We start from the raw sequence: 18,736 nt of genomic DNA on the forward strand, positions 1-18,736 counted from the left end.
TGTATGTGTGTTGCTTTCTGTAATGGAATGTCTCGCCCAAAGTCAAATTAGTTTCACTCGTCTCCAAAAAAAATAGTAGTCTTATTGCTGCCCTTCAATTTCAAAGCTCTGGTATTCTCTCTTATAACTAGTTGGTATGTTCAGCCGACGTTATTGAGCTTGGTAGTGTGCAATGTAGTGAGTTGTAGTCCTCTTTGAAGTCAAAGTTTCCTGCTTTGTAGGCTTTCCAGACTCATTTTCCTTTTTGGTTCTTGAAAAATTCCGATGGATAATGAAAAGTGAAAAAAAAAAAAATTTGCGATGAGCTCTGACTCTTTTAAGGTTTACGTCAAGTCAAAACAAAGGTACCGGTGATGGAGACGGTGTTTGACAGCGAGAACGATGAGCCGCTAGTGGAGTTGAGCGATGTTGATGACTTTGAGTTTGAAGATGGGGACGACCCTATCCTAAAGAAAATGAAGCTAGATGTGAAGCCGGAGAGCAGCAGTGACAGTGAAGGTGAAGTGGTGTTGCAAGAGACCGATGTGCATCCTTATATGGACTTCTTGCAGAAGCTGAACAAGATTCAGGCTGGGGAAGTTGGGGAAAAACGGGACATTAAGCGTGATAAGTCCATTGTTGAGTTGCAACATGAGGAATTGGTGAAGCAGTTGAAAAGTGCGGGCACTTTCACATCTGTACCTGATAGACTCATTGACCATATATCATCAGAAGTGCTGAGTGATAAGTTTAGGGATTGGCATTTTATAACACAGGAATGTCGAGATATTGACAACACCACACTTTCATCTATGCTTGATGCGTTTGGTGTCGGCAACTCGGCAGACTTGCTCAATCTAAAGATTATTGCAAGCGAATACACGAAGAAATATGACAGTCTCTCTACCATATACCCTGTTGGATATATGCTAGAGGAGCTTGTTGATTATTACAGAAGAACACTACCAAGAGCCGAAACACCCCTTGAATACTGTCATGCATTCTTTTTGTTTGTTCTTGACATCAAAATATATGATTCCCATGAGTGTGATACATCCTGGTGCGAGGAAGTGCTGGATATATTAACGCAGAGGTTTCGACAAGAGGAGATTTTTGATGTTTATTTAAAAGTAGTGGAATTGAATGATTATTATATGCACTACCGTGTCACCAAGCTCATACCGAGGATGAAGTCGTATATTTTAGCAAAACTGTTCGGCACCGTGGATACAGTTACCATTGTTAATGAATTCAACACATTACTGGACGACAAGAGGTATAAGGAATTATTGTATTTTTTGTTGTTGGTACTGGGGACACGATATGTACCAAGAGGTAAGAACGAGACTATTAAATATTTCATTTCCTGTGTTACGGATGTTTACGATGACTCTCAGAGCAACCCGGAGATATCGATAATCAAGAACTATTTGTTAGTATTGCAAGTGCTGGATTTCTAGTAATTTTTTTTTTTATTTGTGGTATTTATATATTAGTATATAAATATTTTTTTGGTATATGATAGAATTAAACAAGTAATTAACTTCTTGTAACATTTTTTGTATAAGATGCAATGTCAGGACTCTAAATCAGAGTGCGATTATACTCTGAACATAATGGTAGAGATGCTGAGCAAACAAATTTAAAAATAAAAGACAAATGGCGGGAATGCATAAGAGCAAAAAAAAGTACAGTTAATTTGAGACAGTTGATCAACAACAATAAATGCAAAATACAATATCGAGATCAACTCGAGGAACAAAAAAAAAAATAGGCGGGAATATTAATTTTAAAAGAGTGAAAGAATAGGTGACCGGACCTATTCACAATGTAGTTAGTTCCACTGATTGCAATTCGTGGATGTTTGGGATGGAGTACGTGGCCATCACGGTTGATTTTGCATTCAAGTTTTCCGAAGTATCTTCATACTTGTTGATATGTTTAGCCTCATAATCAATAAAGATGCAGTGATTCAACCCAACATTCAAAGCGGTTTGGATGTTGGGGAAACTGTCGTCTATAAACCAAGCTTTTTCGAAGCTTGAGATTCCACTCTGTAGCTTAGCCATCTCGAAAGATCTTGGGTCTGGCTTACAGATGATGGAGTCCGGTGGAGCAGAGTAATAGCAGTAGGTGATTCCGTCGAACAAGTCTGCGATTCCGAGGATGCGGATGCATCTAATAGCGTGTGTCTTGTAAGCGTTAGTGAACAGCCACAACTTAGTGACATTCTTGTTCTGTTTCAAGTTGAGCAGAATCCTCCTCAACTTCAAGTCGGGTCCCTTGATGGCGTCTTGCAATGGCAAAGAGTCGTCCACCATGGCGTTGAACATCAATGGGTCAGTGTCTGGGAAGTCCTGCATGATACCTCTGATGGACAACCCGTACTCCTGGTAGTATTGTTCCATCAGGGCGTGTGCGTACTCAGGCTCCAAGTCGAGCTCATGCACACAGTATCTCTGGATGGACTCCTGCATCATCCTCTGCACACCTGTGTACTTAGAGTACAGAGTGTTGTCAATGTCGAAGAAGACAGTGATACCTTCTTCTTCCTCAACAGGTACAGGGTTGTTCAAGGTCTTCAAAGAAGTGCTGGAACCCAACAGATCATTGGTGGTGATCACATTGGTCTTTGAGTAAGTGTAGTTATCAATTTGAAAATTAGGAGATAGCTGAGAACCCTCGTAGTCAAGGGACTCCAAGTGTTCCCTGTTCAACTCGAGTTGTCTCTTGATAGCGTCTCTGTATACAGTCTTGTAGTTAGTCATTTTTTTTCTGTGTTCTTTCTTATTCAGTATGTACTTGTGTTACATAAACAAAAGTTTCAAGTGTGTTTCACAAGCTTACTTTATATATCAGTTGTTACAGGAGAGGGGGGGGCTTCTAACATGTGGGCTTATGTGTCATAGATCTGCATAAATGACTCAAATGATAGATATATCCGATGGATGGCCAACTTCCCCAAATGGGATTCTCTCCTTTGAAATCCCTCCTTTGGAAACCCTCCTTTGTAAAAACCCTCCTGAGAATCTTTTATTGTGTCTCTTCCGATATCGTGGAGATTCCAAATTCCCCGTCGGAGATATTTTTTAATTTCTGAACCCCAGCAGCTACAGTTTCTAGAGATTTCACGAAGCTTTTCCCTGTATGAAAATATATGACGTCATTTTCGGAAAAACTACCCCTCGCTCTATTTTCAACAGACAATCCTGTAGCAGTCCACTCCCTCCCCTTGCTCATCTACGCCACCTTCAACTTCCCCCCCCCTCCCCCCGATCCCGGATTATCCCATTATTCCGGATACCAGCACTTCTCTGCTTCTCTGCTTCTCTGCTTCTTCTCCTCTCCCCCCTCCAATCCAATAGTGCTACCATGACGTACTTTTGTATTGGTGTACGTTATGATCACATGTTTTATATATTAATACGTATGTCATGTGTTTAACCGTATACGGTGTTGCTTCTTTCTTTTTTCTTTGCTATTGGGACTGCGAGAGCAATGCTGTGCAATGCTGTGCTGTGCTGTGCTGTGCTGTGCTAGGCCGTACAATACTGTACAAGTACCAGACAGTAATGGTATCGGTGTTGGTAATGGTGTTGGTGATGGTACTGGTCCTTTGATGTATGGAACTCTCTTTCTTTTTGTTAAGGATTTCTTTTGTGTTCTTCAAGTACTATATACTTTGCACTCCCCTGCGTATTCTTCTGTGGTATACATGGGTTGAAAAAAAAAAATCTTCAAATTTTTTTCTTCACAAAATGCGATGAGCTCTTGTCTCTTGAAATTTTTCACCTATATAATATCAACAGAGCAGGAATTAACTAGATTATGGTCAACTGAGTTGGAAGAGAAGCCCAACACCAACCAGAAACACAATGCCACCAGTATCTGCATCCAAGGCTAAGAGAGACGCCAAGAAAGCTGAAAGAGAAGCTAAGAAGAAGTCTGAAGGTAAGACTATCAGAAAGCTAGGTAAGAAGAAGGAGGCCGGTACCGAAGAGGATGCTGCCGAGGCTGCCGCTAGAGAGATCGAGCAATTGAAGTTGCAAACCGACAAGGACGGTCTGTCCGACCGTGTCACCACCGGTGTGCTGGACTCTCTAGAGACCTCTCGTGATATCAAGATGTCCTCTGTGTCCTTGCTTTTCCACGGTAAAGTGCTGATCCAGGACTCCAACTTGGAATTGAACTACGGTAGACGTTACGGTCTGCTGGGTGAGAACGGTTGTGGTAAGTCCACTTTCCTAAAAGCCCTGGCCACCAGAGAATACCCAATCCCAGACCACATCGACGTATACTTGTTGGACGAGCCAGCTGCTCCAACTGAATACTCCGCCCTAGAGTACGTTGTCAGAGAAGCCCAAAACGAACTGAAGAGAGTCGAAGATTTGGTCGAGAAGATTATCCTGGAGGATGGTCCTGAATCTGAACTTCTAGACCCACTGTACGAAAGAATGGACGGTATGGACCCATCCACTTTCGAGTCCAGAGCAGCCGTCATCCTGATCGGTCTGGGTTTCAACTCGCAAACTATCCTAAAGAAGACCAAGGACATGTCCGGTGGTTGGAAAATGCGTGTCGCTTTGGCCAAGGCCTTGTTCGTTAAGCCAACTCTGCTATTGTTGGATGACCCAACCGCGCATTTGGATTTGGAAGCCTGTGTTTGGTTAGAAGAATACTTGAAGAGATTTGATAGAACTTTGGTATTGGTCTCCCACTCCCAAGATTTCTTGAACGGTGTTTGTACAAACATGATCGACATGAGAATGCAAAAATTGATGCAATATGGTGGTAACTACGACTCTTACATCAAGACCCGTACCGAATTGGAAACCAACCAAATGAAACAATACAACAAGCAACAAGAAGAAATTGCCCACATCAAGAAATTCATCGCATCTGCTGGTACTTATGCCAACTTGGTCAAGCAAGCTAAATCTAGACAAAAGATCCTGGACAAGATGGAAGCTGACGGTTTGATTCAACCTGTGGTTCCAGACAGAGTCTTCTCCTTCAGATTCCCTCCTGTGGAAAGATTGCCACCTCCAGTCTTGGCCTTCGATGACATTTCTTTCGCCTACGACGGTAACCCAGAAAACAACCTATATGAGCATTTGAACTTCGGTGTTGATATGGACTCCCGTACCGCTTTGGTCGGTCCAAATGGTGTCGGTAAATCTACACTATTGAAGATCATGACCGGTGAGCTAATGCCTCAATCCGGTCGTGTTTCCCGTCATACACACGTTAAGTTGGGTGTTTACTCCCAACACTCCCAAGATCAATTGGACTTGACCAAATCCGCTCTGGAATTCGTCCGTGACAAGTACTCTAACATCTCCCAAGACTTCCAGTACTGGAGAGGTCAACTAGGTCGTTACGGTTTGACCGGTGACGCTCAAAAGGTTCAAATGGGTACTCTATCCGAAGGTCAACGTTCCCGTGTCGTCTTCGCTTTGCTAGCTCTAGAGAACCCTAACGTCCTACTACTGGACGAACCTACTAACGGTCTAGATATCCCAACCATTGACTCCTTGGCCGATGCCATCAACGAGTTTAACGGTGGTGTCGTCGTGGTTTCGCACGATTTCAGACTGTTGGACAAGATCGCCAAGGACATTTTTGTTGTTGAAGACAAGACCGCCACCAGATGGGACGGTTCTATCTTGGATTACAAGAAGAAGCTGGCCAAGAACGTTGTTTTGTAATGGCTACTTCAATATACAACTCCACCTCTCTTTTCTTTCAATTTCATTTTTTCCCTATTTCCCCCAAATTTTTTTGTATATTTTTTGAAATATTGTAACACATCATAGCTGCAATATTGAAGAATATATTTTGTATATTTATTTTAGGTTTCTTTCGTTTAATCAAGAAGATATAACAACTAAAAAAAGTTCAAAACTCTTTTCAAAAAAAAAAAATGCTTTCATTAATGTTACATATCGAATATATAATAATGCAATGAGTGTTTCTTATATGAGAGTAGGCCTAGGAAGGTCGCTCACATCGGGAGCCACAAAAGTTGGACCTGCATATGCTCTGGACTTGGCCTTGGACTGTGTCTTGGCCTTAGCCTTGGGTTTGCTCTTGGAACAACGCTTGCTCTCGTTCGATATTTTCTGCGTGCGACTCCTTCTAGCGTTAGGTGTGGTCATTATATATTGTGCTATTGTGAATATTGCTTTCTTTTGTTTTTATGGTAGTTGTATTTTATTGTATTTTTCTTATTTGGTTTATCTGTAAACTGCAAATGCTTCGAAGTCGAAATTAAATAAATCTCGCTGTTTATATATTAGAGAGTATTTTAAATAATAACAGTAAATCCCCCATGCATTATTAAGTATAGGACTGTATTAGGTCCCTTTAATTACAAAAACCCTCATCGGGCCCTCATCGAACCCTCTGAAACCCTCTGAAACCCTCTTTTTTTCTGGAAAGCCCCAGTTCCCAAAAACCCTAAACAGGCACCCGTAACCCGCACCATATGACAGAAGAAAAGTGGGGGGGGGCAACCCGAAGGAGGGGCTCTCTAGGGTTCTGAAGGTGGGATGTTAGGGGAGGAGGCTTAAATACGTCACCTTCGAACCACAATGGGTCTACTTCAAGAGGATGGTATTGTATTACTGTTTATAGAATAGAGTCCAGGAAGTACTCATCTCCAGCTAGTTCCTCTGGTACTAACGACGGCTTATTGACACTGACACTGACCGTTTCTTTTGCTTGCGGAGTACCTGGTCTCTCACGTTTATGCTCAGCTGGTACGTGTGAATTATCATCATTCTCTACGTTATGTACCACGTTGTTCCGTAGAAGGGCATTAAGCTCATCGGTGCCCATACTCTGAATCTGTCTGGAAGTGTATTGCTGGTGTTCCGGTCCCGCAGTGTGGGGTTCTGTGGTGGCGCGTACTTTTTTAGTCAGCTCTGTATACTTGGTGATATCCTCACCTTGGTCGATCGGGATATCCACATACCGCTCGTGATTGGATGGCAGTACTTTCTCCTCTCGTACTTGCTCCACAGGTTTCCTGTACTTGCGGTCACTGGGTGTCTGGTGGGCCCGCTTCAACCGCTGCTTGTCCTGGAACCGCCGTCTGTTCTCACTCTTCTGATCCATCCTCGGCTATTCTCTTGGCTCCCCCATTCATTCAAGAGAATGTGTAGAGACTCGTTTGACACACTCATTACAAACACAACAATTTTACAATCTTCGAAGTCTTTTGGCTGAAAAAAGTACTTAATTGTGCAATACGTCATCAAGATTGGTCATCTGTACGAGACTTTCTGTGCCTGCAAGGGACAGTTTTTCATAAAACCCGAAGCCAGCACCCAAACACTAAAAGCTAAACATCATGAACTCATCTCATTTAGCATATGTGTAGCATTTGTAACTTCATAAAACCACCATAGATTTACTGCCAAAACTATATAGACTAGAGGTCATTACTAGACGCTGAGTTGCTGTTGGGTGGACCTTTTTTTTTTTGGTACCTTCTGATTATAGAGGCTTTTGCTCGGACGGATAAGACAAATTTTGAGCATAGGAAGTCTATCTCTGCTTTGAACACGCACTAGCCGCTTTATTCTCATTGTTCATAGTGGATCTTTTTTCGATTTTGCATTAGATGTTTTATTTTTCACAAAAAAGCATACGTTGTCATATATACTGATCTTTGAAATAAATGCGATCATTCATTAAGTCTCATAGGAAGTCTAACTCGCTGGAGAGTGACTCCGATATAGACTTCAAACAACTAAAACGGAAAAATGCATCCACGTCACAACTCTCGCCGCCTAGATACAACACAGATTACTACGACCCTGTGACATCATCTCCGAAGACGCCAACCCATTCACATACCACCAGCGATTCGCTCCCGCAGAAACACTCGCCTGGGTTTGAATCATTGCATAGGCTGTTCAACAATAAGCTCTTCAAGAAAGCATCTAACTCAAGCTTGAACTCGTACTTAGCTAACACTGATAGTCAGTCCCGTAGATCCTCAAAGGACCAAGACCCTCTAGCTCCATCGTTTCATGTGTTGAAGACATCGTCAAACCCTGCGTCACAGGACTCAGAACTGCCAGTTATAAAAGGTGTTATAACACACACTTGGGGTAACCACTCGAAACATAACGATCCTCATGTTATAGTGCTGAATGACCCAAAGACCAGTTTTGAGACGCTACGATCTAGCGATTTAGAACCACCACCCAGGTTAACTAGCAAAACAACAAGAAGCTCTGTATCTTCTGAGAGATCATGGAGCACCAGAGATCACTCCATGTCACCGCCATTAACTTCAATAAATCAAGACATAGACATACCCGAGGATATGGCGACGAGGAGTAAGAACACGCTGATAAACAAGAAGAAGATGGAAAATAGACAAGCAAGAATACATTCTAATGATGACCTGATTGCGATGCGCAAGAATAGCTCAGACACTCTCCCGCAAACTGCAGAATTTTTTGCGAGTGATAAATTACCTGGAGATAGTACTCCAATTTTAGAGATTCCTGAATCTCCGCCACCAGTAATCACTCTTGAAAAGTATAACTCCAGTTTAAGTGACGCTAAAGAACTCTCTAGGAGTAAAAACGTAAGGTCAAACAGAACGTCAGTCGTATCAATGACACAATCGGAGGAATCTCGATGGTCTAATCATTTGATGGTAAACTCGAATCATAACCAAAATAAATTAAGAGATAGTGATGATAGTGACTACTCCAACGCTATTGATGAAGAAGATGACGATGACGCTGACGATGATGATGAGGCATCGCAATTTTCTTTCGAATACAGCAACTTAAGTGGCCGCACTCCCTCTGTGAAATACTATTCGAAACCTGAACCAAAACAAATGGTCTATATTGATGACCTTTATGATGATGAGGACTTTGATGAGGATATGAATTACTATGATGAAAATGAGGTTTCTGAATTTTTACAAGAAGAGATGGCCAGTAATAAGAATAATATAAATACTGATACATCTGTTCTGAAAGATTTATCGTCTCCTTCGATCAATGATCATTCTAATGAGAAACCAATATACAAACCGACTATTCAAATGAGAGTAAACAAGCCCAAGGTTCATCGATATAATGATTTGTTTGCATTATCTGATGAGGACGATCCGAGCTTTAATGATGATGACGAATTCGATGAGGATGAAGAGGAAGGTGGAGATGACAATGATGAAGAAGATGAGATAGATGAAGAGTACGATCAAAAAGTTTCCGACGAATGTGGGCAGAGTATTGAACTCCAATCTGATGATATCCATAGCGATTATGGTGTCGAGTACTATAATGATTTTGGAGGAGACTTAAACTTGCAGAATGATGTCCAGAAACATCACATTAATAAGGAGCAGCAATATATTTCTGATGAAGAATTTGACGATGCTATTACAGATTTTAATATGGCAAAACATATTATTGAAGAAGAAGTGGTTTTGGACAAAGCAGAAGCTTTGAGGTATCAAAAGGACGCTGAACCCGTACAATCTAAGACAAGTGAAGATGTAGTAAACTATGTGGATGAAGATTCCAACTTACGTATTAATGAAAAGCTAGAAAAAGGAGATGTTACATATCAAAAACCTACACTGTTGACAGAAGTTAAAAACAAGCAATTTCAAAAGAAACCAGTTGCATCATTTGCTGATATTTTTAATCTAGAAAGTGACTCGGAAGAAGATATTAATAATGAAGATGGGTTGACAGGGTTATCGGACGTGGGTCTAGACGAAGATGATGCTGTCTCTAGCCCGATATTACAAAGCCCCTTCGAGTCCCAATCGTTGGCTGAAGGATTAGTATCACCTGTAATATGCACACCTGGGAAACCAAATATAATTAATAAACAAATTATTCCTACCATCAAATGTGAGCCTTCTTCCCCGCAAGAGAAAACAATTGAAAATAATAAGTCTCATACAGCCTCAAATTTCAAGGAATACGGACTGAATCACCCGCTTCCTCCTCCTGCAAGATCTCAAGCTTTGAAATTTCATGATTTAAACTCAGAACTAGACTCGGAATTACCAGCGCTAATGAGCAACCTTTATTTCATTGATGAAACTGAGGAGGATGCTTATAATGAATTAAATGATGTAACAAGGGATGAGGATGAATATCTTGATGAGATTAACACAGTCCCAGAGGATTTTAATTTTTCGGATACAGAAAATGATAACAATGCGGCAAAGAGAATGCTCAGAAGATCGAATAAAGGCAGTTTCAGATCTACTTACAGTTTTACTGATAAACCTCAAGGTGTAACTACGGAATCTAGTCCTATCAAGAATAAATTGGAGGTTAATAACAAAACTGTTACTTTCTTTAGCAGCCCAGGATGGTCTAAATCTCCTGGATCTGAGATAGGAATGCAAAGATCTAAGTCACCAGTTAAACCTTCTTCTGGCTACCGTCCTTTTGGTCAAGGCTCTAAACAATTTCCTATAACACCTTCTCACGAACCAAATTACTCGATCGAAGAGGATCGAATAGCATCTACGGATGAAATTCTAGAAAGTCGTACTCCACCCACCACGTACATGGCACCTTCACCGGCCTTTATTCCAAATTACTCTTTGAGTCCAATTCAAGAGGCGTCATCATCTGTTACAAATTCTCCTAAAAGATGATTATTAGTAACAATCTTATCAATGGTTTATAGATCGTGTACTATATTTTATATAAATACACACATTAGCATTTTTAAATGAATATTCATTAATCACAACTATCTAATACTTCAGATTATATAACAAGGAAGCAAAGTACAGCTAATAAAAATCAAAAGACCTATTGGCATCTAGCCAGTAGTAGGCTTCTCCTTTCTAGTGTAAGAATTTACTCTTAGTTTCTTGTTGAAAGTTGATAGGTACTTGATTTTCCGAGGATCTAATTCGTTAGCTGACATATTACTAATATTACTAGTGATATTGTTTGCGGTATTAGCACTGTTGTATGCACGTATTGCGAGACCTTTAGTCTCCGAATGCTGTTTCTTATTAAGTTCATAAATAACTGTTTTAGCTGTTTCAGCTGTTTCATCACAAAGACTTAATATAGTTTCGTATTTTTTTTGGGCTTCGTGAAACGATTGTCTATGTTTTTTTGTGCAATCATTAGATTTATTTCTTCTCATCCTGACCTGATCATTATAATCATCAATCATATTGTCTAATTTATGTCCATTTGATTGAAGAGGAACTTTTACAGAAATTTTTGAAGTTTCATCGACATCGTCATCTATTGTTATTACTTCAACAATTTTTCCATTAATCTTCTCAAAAACAGTCTTTAGTTCCGCATCGTCTTTGTTATTAATATGTTTTTGGGTTTGTGGCTTTTCAAATATCGGGCTCCTATGCGAATTTTTCTTAGCTTTTATCATGATACTTGCACTTGTAGGGTTTATATTATTATGTTCCTGGTCATATGTTGATGGGTTAGAGGTAAGAGCAGTTTCTCCGGAGTTCTTGGAAAAAATCGAAGTTCTTGATGATACGCTTCCGGTGTTAGACATGATATTTTGATCCAGCATTATTCCATTACTTGGAAGGCTTCCTAATTTCCCATTTTCGTTCATGGTTTGATTTATTCCATCCAAATTTAATGGAGCACTGAATGAGGCAAATGTGGTTAATGGTTGTCTTAAGATGTTTTCTGTCCCTTCAATTGTAATTTCCGTTGGAGTACTATCATATTCACTTGAGTTTTCTATTGTACTGGAAGTTGATATATCATGAACTCCAACATATTGATAACTGTCTTGAGTATCTTCAATATAGTGTGGATCAGTGACCTTGGTAATACTATCTTGTATAGAATTAACTGAATCGTCCTCTGGACTTTCTGTAACTTTGATATCTGGGATCACATCTGGATTAGGGTCATATGAAGGGAGATTGTCCGTCAATGTAGGTGACTTTGGTCGCAGAGGAGATCTAGTAGGTACACTTTGTTCTTTGGAGGTCTTTGGAGGTGTCGAAGTTGCTTCAAATAAGTCCTGTATATCCTCAGTGTTATGAACACTTCTGCTTCTTCTATGCTGATGAGACATTGCACTATTACGGTTTTGATCCATGAGCATTTGTCGCCTTTTTTCGAATTGGGGATTAGTAGGCGAAGTATCCACTTTCAAAAAGTCGCTATCTTCAATGGGGTTTAGTACTGGTGCTATCTCAGCATGTTGGGTGTTGGATGCTGGAAATTTGAAACTTAGATCTAATTGGTCTACTCTGTTAATATTAGCGGGTACAAAGTTTTCGTCATCTTTTGAGTCATCAAATCTATCGAAGAAATGTAAAGAACCACGAGATGATGCACTAGCTGGTGTAGTCATTTTTGATAAATCTGGAATATCAATAGTCTTGGATGGAGTAGATAATATTTGCAGTGATTTACTTTCTTTTGCAATGTCTTTATTAAGTATTGTTTGCTGCTCTGAATTAGAATGTGATGTAGGGAACTGGTAATTTTGAGGGGAAGGCATGCTCAATTCGCGCTTATGTTTGTGCTTGAGTATTGGGACCACTGGAGAAGGTTGATTTGACATTGGTGATTTTTCATTATTTTTGAGTATTGGTACTGTTGCAGATTGTTGGTTTGGAATTGGTAGTTGATCATTAGTTTTCAAAATTGGCGCAACTGGTGATGATTGTCTTGATGGGGATGATTTCTCATGGATCATTGTCGGGATCTGGTTATGCAAGCTCTTCATGCGTAAGTTTCTATTTTGTACTTTTAGATTAACGTTTGCATCCTCATCTATGCCTAATATGTGATCGGTCTCTTGCGCACTCTGTGCACCTGGGTCGAATGATATATCGAATTTTGCTGATGGAATGGAGTCGTCTGTGGAAGTCTGGGTGTGATCACCTGTGTACTCTGAGGAAGTGTCGCCGTCGTAGTTATATGCACTGTATCCGGAGCCGTTGTACACCACGCTGTTGGACTTTTTGTGTTTATTTTCTGGCGACAGGAATGGCGGCAGCGAGATCATTGCTGGAACTGGCACTTTGTACTTATTTAAGGGAGACTCCGAAGACAGGTACAGGCTGTTTGAGCTTGCATTTTTAGTGGGGGTCATCATTGTCTGTGGTCCCAAGTGCAGCGGCGATACCTGGCTCAGGCTGCTGTTGTTAGTGCTCGAAGAAATGTCGCCTGTGGAAGTGTCCCGGGAGTAGTCCTGGTAGGAGCTGACGGTCTCCAGGATGATGGACTGCAGGGACTTCGACTTCTTGTGTCCGAGCACAATCGAGTCGCTGCTGCTGTCGCCGTCGAGGGACTTTGACTTCCTGTGACTGCGGTGGAACTTCCATATATCCTCGGGCACATCTATCATGATCTTGGAGTGCATATCCACCAGGTGCCCGCGGTTGTCCACCTGCTTGCTCTGTCGCTGTCGTTGTCGCTGGCCCTGACGAGTAGTATCCTGCTCCTGCTCCTGCACCTGGCTCTCGTCGCTATCACCCGTCGAAGTGTTTGGGAACACTATTCTGTCTGTGTCGTCCGGGTCGGGTATAGAGAACCGCACCTGCGGTTCTCTATGCACCCGTGCTCTATACACATCACTGTCTGTCGACCGAGCCGGCATCGTAGAATCCGTACTGTGTCTTCTCGTTGGGGTCTTTGGCTATATTCACAGCGGCTACAAAAAAAATAGTTTAGTATCTGCAGTGCACATGCAAATACTCAAGTACAAAGTAGTGGCTTCAAGTCTGAGGTAGTGCGAATGATCTGGTAAACAAGACCAGGGACTTTACCCGGGTTCATCAAGCACAGCATTCTCAGCTACAGTATCTGTAGTTAAGCACCACTGGTCCCATTGTCGATCCAGGACCAAGGTCCAAGGACCAGGTCCAAGGACCAGGACCAGGTTCAAGGACCAAGGTCCAGGACCAGGATCAAGTCAACACAACAACTTCACCAATGAGTCTGCGATACATTTGCAAAAGCTTTTTTTCATCACTCTGTTCAGTGATTTGTTTACATGTATCCCTAATCGGGGAATTAGTAAACATTATGAACTTGCAATTTTCATTTTCTTTCTTTTTTTTTGGTTTTAAGTGGAAGGGTTATCATGTTGGACGTGTTGTACACACATTACTTAGTATAGAGTGATGCTGCGCATCACTCTATACTAGTATCATATGATGTGAACTCGTGTTTGGGTATGTCCCATATCACTTTCCAAGATGCATGTCATATGATAAACCGTATAGTTGTATATTGGTATTGGTATATCACTTGGCACATATGTATCACGCGACATTATACGTACATCAGCACCCCAGGAAGCTATACGGGGGGGTCTCTATGGATCCCACTGTGTAGAGCTGTTGCACTGCGCACAGCTGCTTCTCAGACGTGTTCGCGGATTTTGAATCCAAAAAAAAACCAGAAATTGGAATTTCAGTGTTATAAGTATGGATAGGATGGTTTTAAGCCAGGTATAAGGTATTATCGAATTGCTTTCTGGCTCTACCAGAGGACTTATATACCAAGATGAGCAACGAGGATTATGGTTATGACTACGACTATCTGTTCAAGATAGTGTTGATTGGTGACTCCGGTGTTGGTAAGTCGAACCTGCTGTCGAGGTTCACCACGAATGAGTTCAACATCGACTCGAAGTCCACTATCGGTGTCGAGTTTGCCACGCGGACCATCGACGTGGACGGCAAGAAGATTAAGGCGCAGATATGGGACACCGCGGGCCAGGAAAGGTACCGTGCGATCACCTCCGCATACTACCGTGGTGCCGTGGGTGCGCTGATCGTGTACGACATCAGCAAGTCCAGCAGTTACGAGAACTGCCACCACTGGCTGTCGGAGCTGAGGGAGAACGCCGACGACAACGTCGCTGTGGGCCTGATCGGGAACAAGTCCGATCTGGCTCACTTGCGTGCCGTCCCCACCGAGGAGGCCAAGCAGTTCGCTTCTGAGAACCAGCTGCTGTTCACAGAGACAAGTGCCCTGAATAGCGACAACGTCGACCTCGCGTTCAAGGAACTGATCACAGCAATCCACCAGAAGGTCAGCAAACACCAAGTAGAGCTGAGCAACGCCAACAAGCCGGGCGCCGGGCCAAACGGACCTACCATCAGCCTGACCCCAGCTCCAAATGAGAAGAAGAAGAGCAGCTCCAACAACTGCTGCTAAGCAAATTCCCTTGTCATGCATTTTCCACTATCTATCTTTCTATATACTTTATGTAAAAGCCCGTAACTGTTCTGATAAATATTTGATTCATATAAAAATATGAGAAAACAATAAAAAAAAGTTTAAACAATAGCAAATATATATAGCTATATACATAACGGCAGTTCCTTAATCACAATTGGTGCACGTATAACATTTTAAAGTTACAGAAAGTTTGCGGTAAGCTCAATGTCTCACAGCTGTTCAATCATTCCTTGAAGTCGGCGTCGTCATCTTCCTCATCATCAGCGGCTCCCGGAGCAGCCTCGGTAGCGGCAGAATCAGTTTTCTGCTCACTCGCATCAAGCTCTTTGGCAGTTTTCTTGTAATCAATGATCTTGCCCCGCGTTCTTCTGCCTGTGGTTATGATGTTGGATGTGTCGATTTCCGCGAGGTCGTCCTCTTCTTCGTCCTCGTTGCTCTCCAGTCTGTCAAGCTTGGCGTCATCAATGTCACTCTCAGAGTCGCTATCGCCAGCTGCAGCCGCACCAGCTTTACCACTGGCTTCGCTAGGTTTGCTCTTCTTCTTCTCAGACTCAGTCACCTCGGCATCGTAATCATCGTAGTTTCTTCTTCTTCTCTTCTTCTTCTCAACTTTGGCTGGAACTTCAGCGTTCTCAGCAACAACGGGTTTGACCTCCTTCTCCTCAGACATTGTTTTCTTGTAGCGTTGCTCTGGTTGTGACCAATTGTGCCAACAATCACTAGCCAGCTTGTACCTGTCTTTTAACCTTTTTCCCTTTTCAATTGTCTCATCGCTTTACCAACTGAAATTTTTCAAAAATTGTAAGGAAGCAAGCAATAAGTGTAAAAGAAAGCAGTATTTGAATAGGTCAAGGTTTAGCAGAAACTATAGCACGTCTTCACCATTGAAGCCATAATACGAGAATCCACATTTCATAAAGATATCCAAGAAACAGGAACCATAGAGCACAACAGGACAACTCATTATAGCAGATGGTAGGAGTTCAAGTAAAGCACAACAGTCGATTAGCTGACCTGATAAACTACAAGTTACGTGTCATAACACAAGATGGTAGGGTGTATATTGGTATATTGCTGGCGTTTGATAAGCATATGAATGTAGTACTGAGTGATTGTGTGGAGGAGAGAGTTCTCAAGAAGCAGATCGATGACATAAAGAATAAAGGCTCGGTTGATCGAGACAACCTGAAAGTTGAGAAGAGAGTGCTGGGACTTGTCATTCTCCGAGGCGAGCAGATACTATCGACAGTTGTAGAGGACAAGCCGCTACTTTCAAAAGCAGAAAGATTGGTTGTCGACTCAAAACAGCAGAAACAGCTAGCAAAGGAGCGCAATAAGAGGAAGAAAAATACCACTACAAATGGCGGGAAAGTGGCCAAGTCAAACAGCAAGGATGTGAAGCCAAATGAGAGAACAATACAACAACCGGTAAGGAAATTCCAACCACCACCAGGATTTAAGAGAAAGTAATAGTAATTGTAATAGTATATAATAGAGGAATAACATATGTATATGATGAAACCTGATTCACTAGCATGGTTATTACCAATACAATGAATACAATATTATATAGATCGAACATTTACAGGTTTTCAGAAAATTCATGTTTTGAGCACATATTTGGCACTTAGTGGATACCTTCATCTATTACTTGCTATACATCAAAAGTGAAGCATCTTTACATTTTAGACACTGAACAGATTATTTTAGATAATACTTAGTATATATCTTTTCTACTTATTGAACTACAGTTGTCATATAACTGACTATATTGTATTGATATCCAGTATACTCCCCAACTTGTCATAGTTGCCGCTATTGGTTCCAGATCATAAAACGAGTATTACAAACTTGATATTCCATGTTGCTAGCGTATTAGGTAATGCATTACCACCAACCATCATTTTGAGAGTCATGGTGACGTAACTGGAGAGGCAATAATGCTTTGTTTTAGTGCTAGTACCCACTACAATTGTTCATCTACTATAACCAGCGAGTAAATTACGCATCATTAGGACATATTGCCCGGACTTGGCCGTATTTCAAAGGAAACAATGAGGACAGACCACAGGAGAAATGCCATTGCCAAACAATTTGACTTATTTATCCGAACTTTTATCGTATATCAAAGAGAAAAGCAATATTTGATTTTGCTCCTTACTTTGTTTCCTTGTTGGTCGGACATTGAATTACGTAAATTGAACTGACGATCGGTGTTATAGAATACTGGCGCCATTGTGTTAAGAGGGTCGCCACGAAATACCAATGTCCCTACAGTTATAGTACTGTACCTAAGAGATCCATTAGTCCAAAGCTTTTGCGAGACCTCTCGATATGTCTATTCCCGCGTTTATTACTTAAGTTATGTCATTTATTAAAAGTCCGTCCACTAAGAACTCTCCTATTTACTTCAAAAATGTATCTAGCAAATGACGTAAAGATGGAAGAACAATTCTTTTGAATGCTTTTGAGGGTGAAAAGCTGATCACTTATTTTAGAAAGAGAGCGATGGAACAATTACGCGTATGACAAAACCCCCACTTCAGAAGGATAGAAATTGATAAACGAGCATTGACAACCCTCAAACCATATACACATAAAGTTTGCTCTGCTTTTAGTATCTCACTTGGATAGATACTTTAAAAGCAAGTTACAGTGAATCGACAATATTGCCTTTCCGAGTACCGCGGCGACCAACTGAATACATCAAAGGGTACAGTAAGTACTAAGAATCAAGAATAACATTTGTAGAACAACGGTTTTTCCGAGTTACTTGATTTCTGCTCGGTGAGCCAGCAAAGCTACGTCCCACAAAAAGAATTCCAATGAATTGTAGCAATTGATCGTCTTGAGAGCATAGTCCCTACATGAAAGAACGCTTCCAGCAACGTCGTCCACTACTGGTAGTCGAGCAATAATAAAAACCTAAATCATCCAATCAAAACCAAAGTTGAAAGGAAAAAATACCTCATTTTTTTTGTTTTTTCGAGAACACTGAAAACAGTAAACTATAATTTCTAAAAACTCCTCAGCCCTACAACCCAACCACCATATATTATTATTCTGTACAACTCGAATCTGTAGCTTATTGTGGGATCTTGCAGCGGAAAAACTATTCCTGCCAGCGACAAAAATAAAATAGTTTTTCCGACAAGTACGGCATTCGGGGAAGCAATGATTTCCTCGAGAGAGATATAATACAAATGCTAACAGAATTGAGCACACCGAGAAACCATTCTCCAAGAGCGAATTCTGGGTAAGCTGAAATTAGAATAGTATAAAGTATTCGAGTGAAATTTAAGTACGTAATATTAGCAAAGGACTTGGATGGCCGCTATTTTCTTACGCGTTATAATTTTTCTTTTTGCAACGGTCAAATAGAACAGGCATGGAAAAACTTTTTTATGCGGAGAATAGTGCAGTTTACTGTAAACCCTAGACGTGCTTTCTTCCCAAATGTAATTAAAGAATAAGACAATGGTTGCAACAATTGCTTCACAGGGAAATCTACGGAAAAACTATTCTTAGAGATTTTCCCGTGTATCTCC

At 41.2% G+C, this 18,736-nt stretch overlaps 10 protein-coding genes across 10 annotated transcripts; 5 read left to right on the forward strand and 5 right to left on the reverse strand.

Moving 5' to 3' along the window:
- Positions 1 to 353: 353 nt before the first annotated feature.
- KRE29 (Smc5-Smc6 complex subunit KRE29) lies at positions 354 to 1,439 on the forward strand (the record flags this gene model as incomplete). Its single annotated transcript, XM_445276.1, has 1 exon — positions 354 to 1,439. One exon carries the CDS (start codon positions 354 to 356, stop codon positions 1,437 to 1,439), a length of 1,086 nt encoding a protein of 361 aa, XP_445276.1.
- Positions 1,440 to 1,802: 363 nt separating this feature from the next.
- Positions 1,803 to 2,747, reverse strand: PHM8 (bifunctional nucleotidase/lysophosphatidic acid phosphatase; the record flags this gene model as incomplete). Its single annotated transcript, XM_445277.1, has 1 exon — positions 1,803 to 2,747. The coding sequence occupies one exon, from the start codon at positions 2,745 to 2,747 to the stop codon at positions 1,803 to 1,805; it is 945 nt and encodes a 314-aa protein (XP_445277.1).
- Positions 2,748 to 3,126: 379 nt separating this feature from the next.
- Positions 3,127 to 5,687, forward strand: ARB1 (ATP-binding cassette family ATPase ARB1; the record flags this gene model as incomplete). The annotated part of the gene is made up of 2 exons (XM_445278.2): positions 3,127 to 3,406; positions 3,805 to 5,687. 2 exons carry the CDS (start codon positions 3,127 to 3,129, stop codon positions 5,685 to 5,687), a joined length of 2,163 nt encoding a protein of 720 aa, XP_445278.2.
- A 267-nt stretch (positions 5,688 to 5,954) lies between these two features.
- GVI51_C02145 (uncharacterized protein) lies at positions 5,955 to 6,137 on the reverse strand (the record flags this gene model as incomplete). The annotated part of the gene is made up of 1 exon (XM_445279.1): positions 5,955 to 6,137. One exon carries the CDS (start codon positions 6,135 to 6,137, stop codon positions 5,955 to 5,957), a length of 183 nt encoding a protein of 60 aa, XP_445279.1.
- A 472-nt stretch (positions 6,138 to 6,609) lies between these two features.
- Positions 6,610 to 7,098, reverse strand: GVI51_C02167 (uncharacterized protein; the record flags this gene model as incomplete). The annotated part of the gene is made up of 1 exon (XM_445280.1): positions 6,610 to 7,098. One exon carries the CDS (start codon positions 7,096 to 7,098, stop codon positions 6,610 to 6,612), a length of 489 nt encoding a protein of 162 aa, XP_445280.1.
- Positions 7,099 to 7,663: 565 nt separating this feature from the next.
- Positions 7,664 to 10,636, forward strand: ZRG8 (Zrg8p; the record flags this gene model as incomplete). The annotated part of the gene is made up of 1 exon (XM_445281.1): positions 7,664 to 10,636. One exon carries the CDS (start codon positions 7,664 to 7,666, stop codon positions 10,634 to 10,636), a length of 2,973 nt encoding a protein of 990 aa, XP_445281.1.
- Positions 10,637 to 10,806: 170 nt separating this feature from the next.
- FIR1 (Fir1p) lies at positions 10,807 to 13,596 on the reverse strand (the record flags this gene model as incomplete). The annotated part of the gene is made up of 1 exon (XM_445282.1): positions 10,807 to 13,596. One exon carries the CDS (start codon positions 13,594 to 13,596, stop codon positions 10,807 to 10,809), a length of 2,790 nt encoding a protein of 929 aa, XP_445282.1.
- A 911-nt stretch (positions 13,597 to 14,507) lies between these two features.
- On the forward strand, positions 14,508 to 15,164 carry YPT31 (Rab family GTPase YPT31; the record flags this gene model as incomplete). The annotated part of the gene is made up of 1 exon (XM_445283.1): positions 14,508 to 15,164. One exon carries the CDS (start codon positions 14,508 to 14,510, stop codon positions 15,162 to 15,164), a length of 657 nt encoding a protein of 218 aa, XP_445283.1.
- A 247-nt stretch (positions 15,165 to 15,411) lies between these two features.
- CHZ1 (Chz1p) lies at positions 15,412 to 15,858 on the reverse strand (the record flags this gene model as incomplete). The annotated part of the gene is made up of 1 exon (XM_445284.1): positions 15,412 to 15,858. One exon carries the CDS (start codon positions 15,856 to 15,858, stop codon positions 15,412 to 15,414), a length of 447 nt encoding a protein of 148 aa, XP_445284.1.
- Positions 15,859 to 16,160: 302 nt separating this feature from the next.
- Positions 16,161 to 16,658, forward strand: SMB1 (mRNA splicing protein SMB1; the record flags this gene model as incomplete). Its single annotated transcript, XM_445285.1, has 1 exon — positions 16,161 to 16,658. The coding sequence occupies one exon, from the start codon at positions 16,161 to 16,163 to the stop codon at positions 16,656 to 16,658; it is 498 nt and encodes a 165-aa protein (XP_445285.1).
- Positions 16,659 to 18,736: the final 2,078 nt, after the last annotated feature.

The sequence above is a fragment of the Nakaseomyces glabratus genome, chromosome C, assembly GCF_010111755.1.
Source record: "Nakaseomyces glabratus chromosome C, complete sequence".
Classification (NCBI taxonomy): Eukaryota; Fungi; Ascomycota; class Saccharomycetes; order Saccharomycetales; family Saccharomycetaceae; genus Nakaseomyces; species Nakaseomyces glabratus.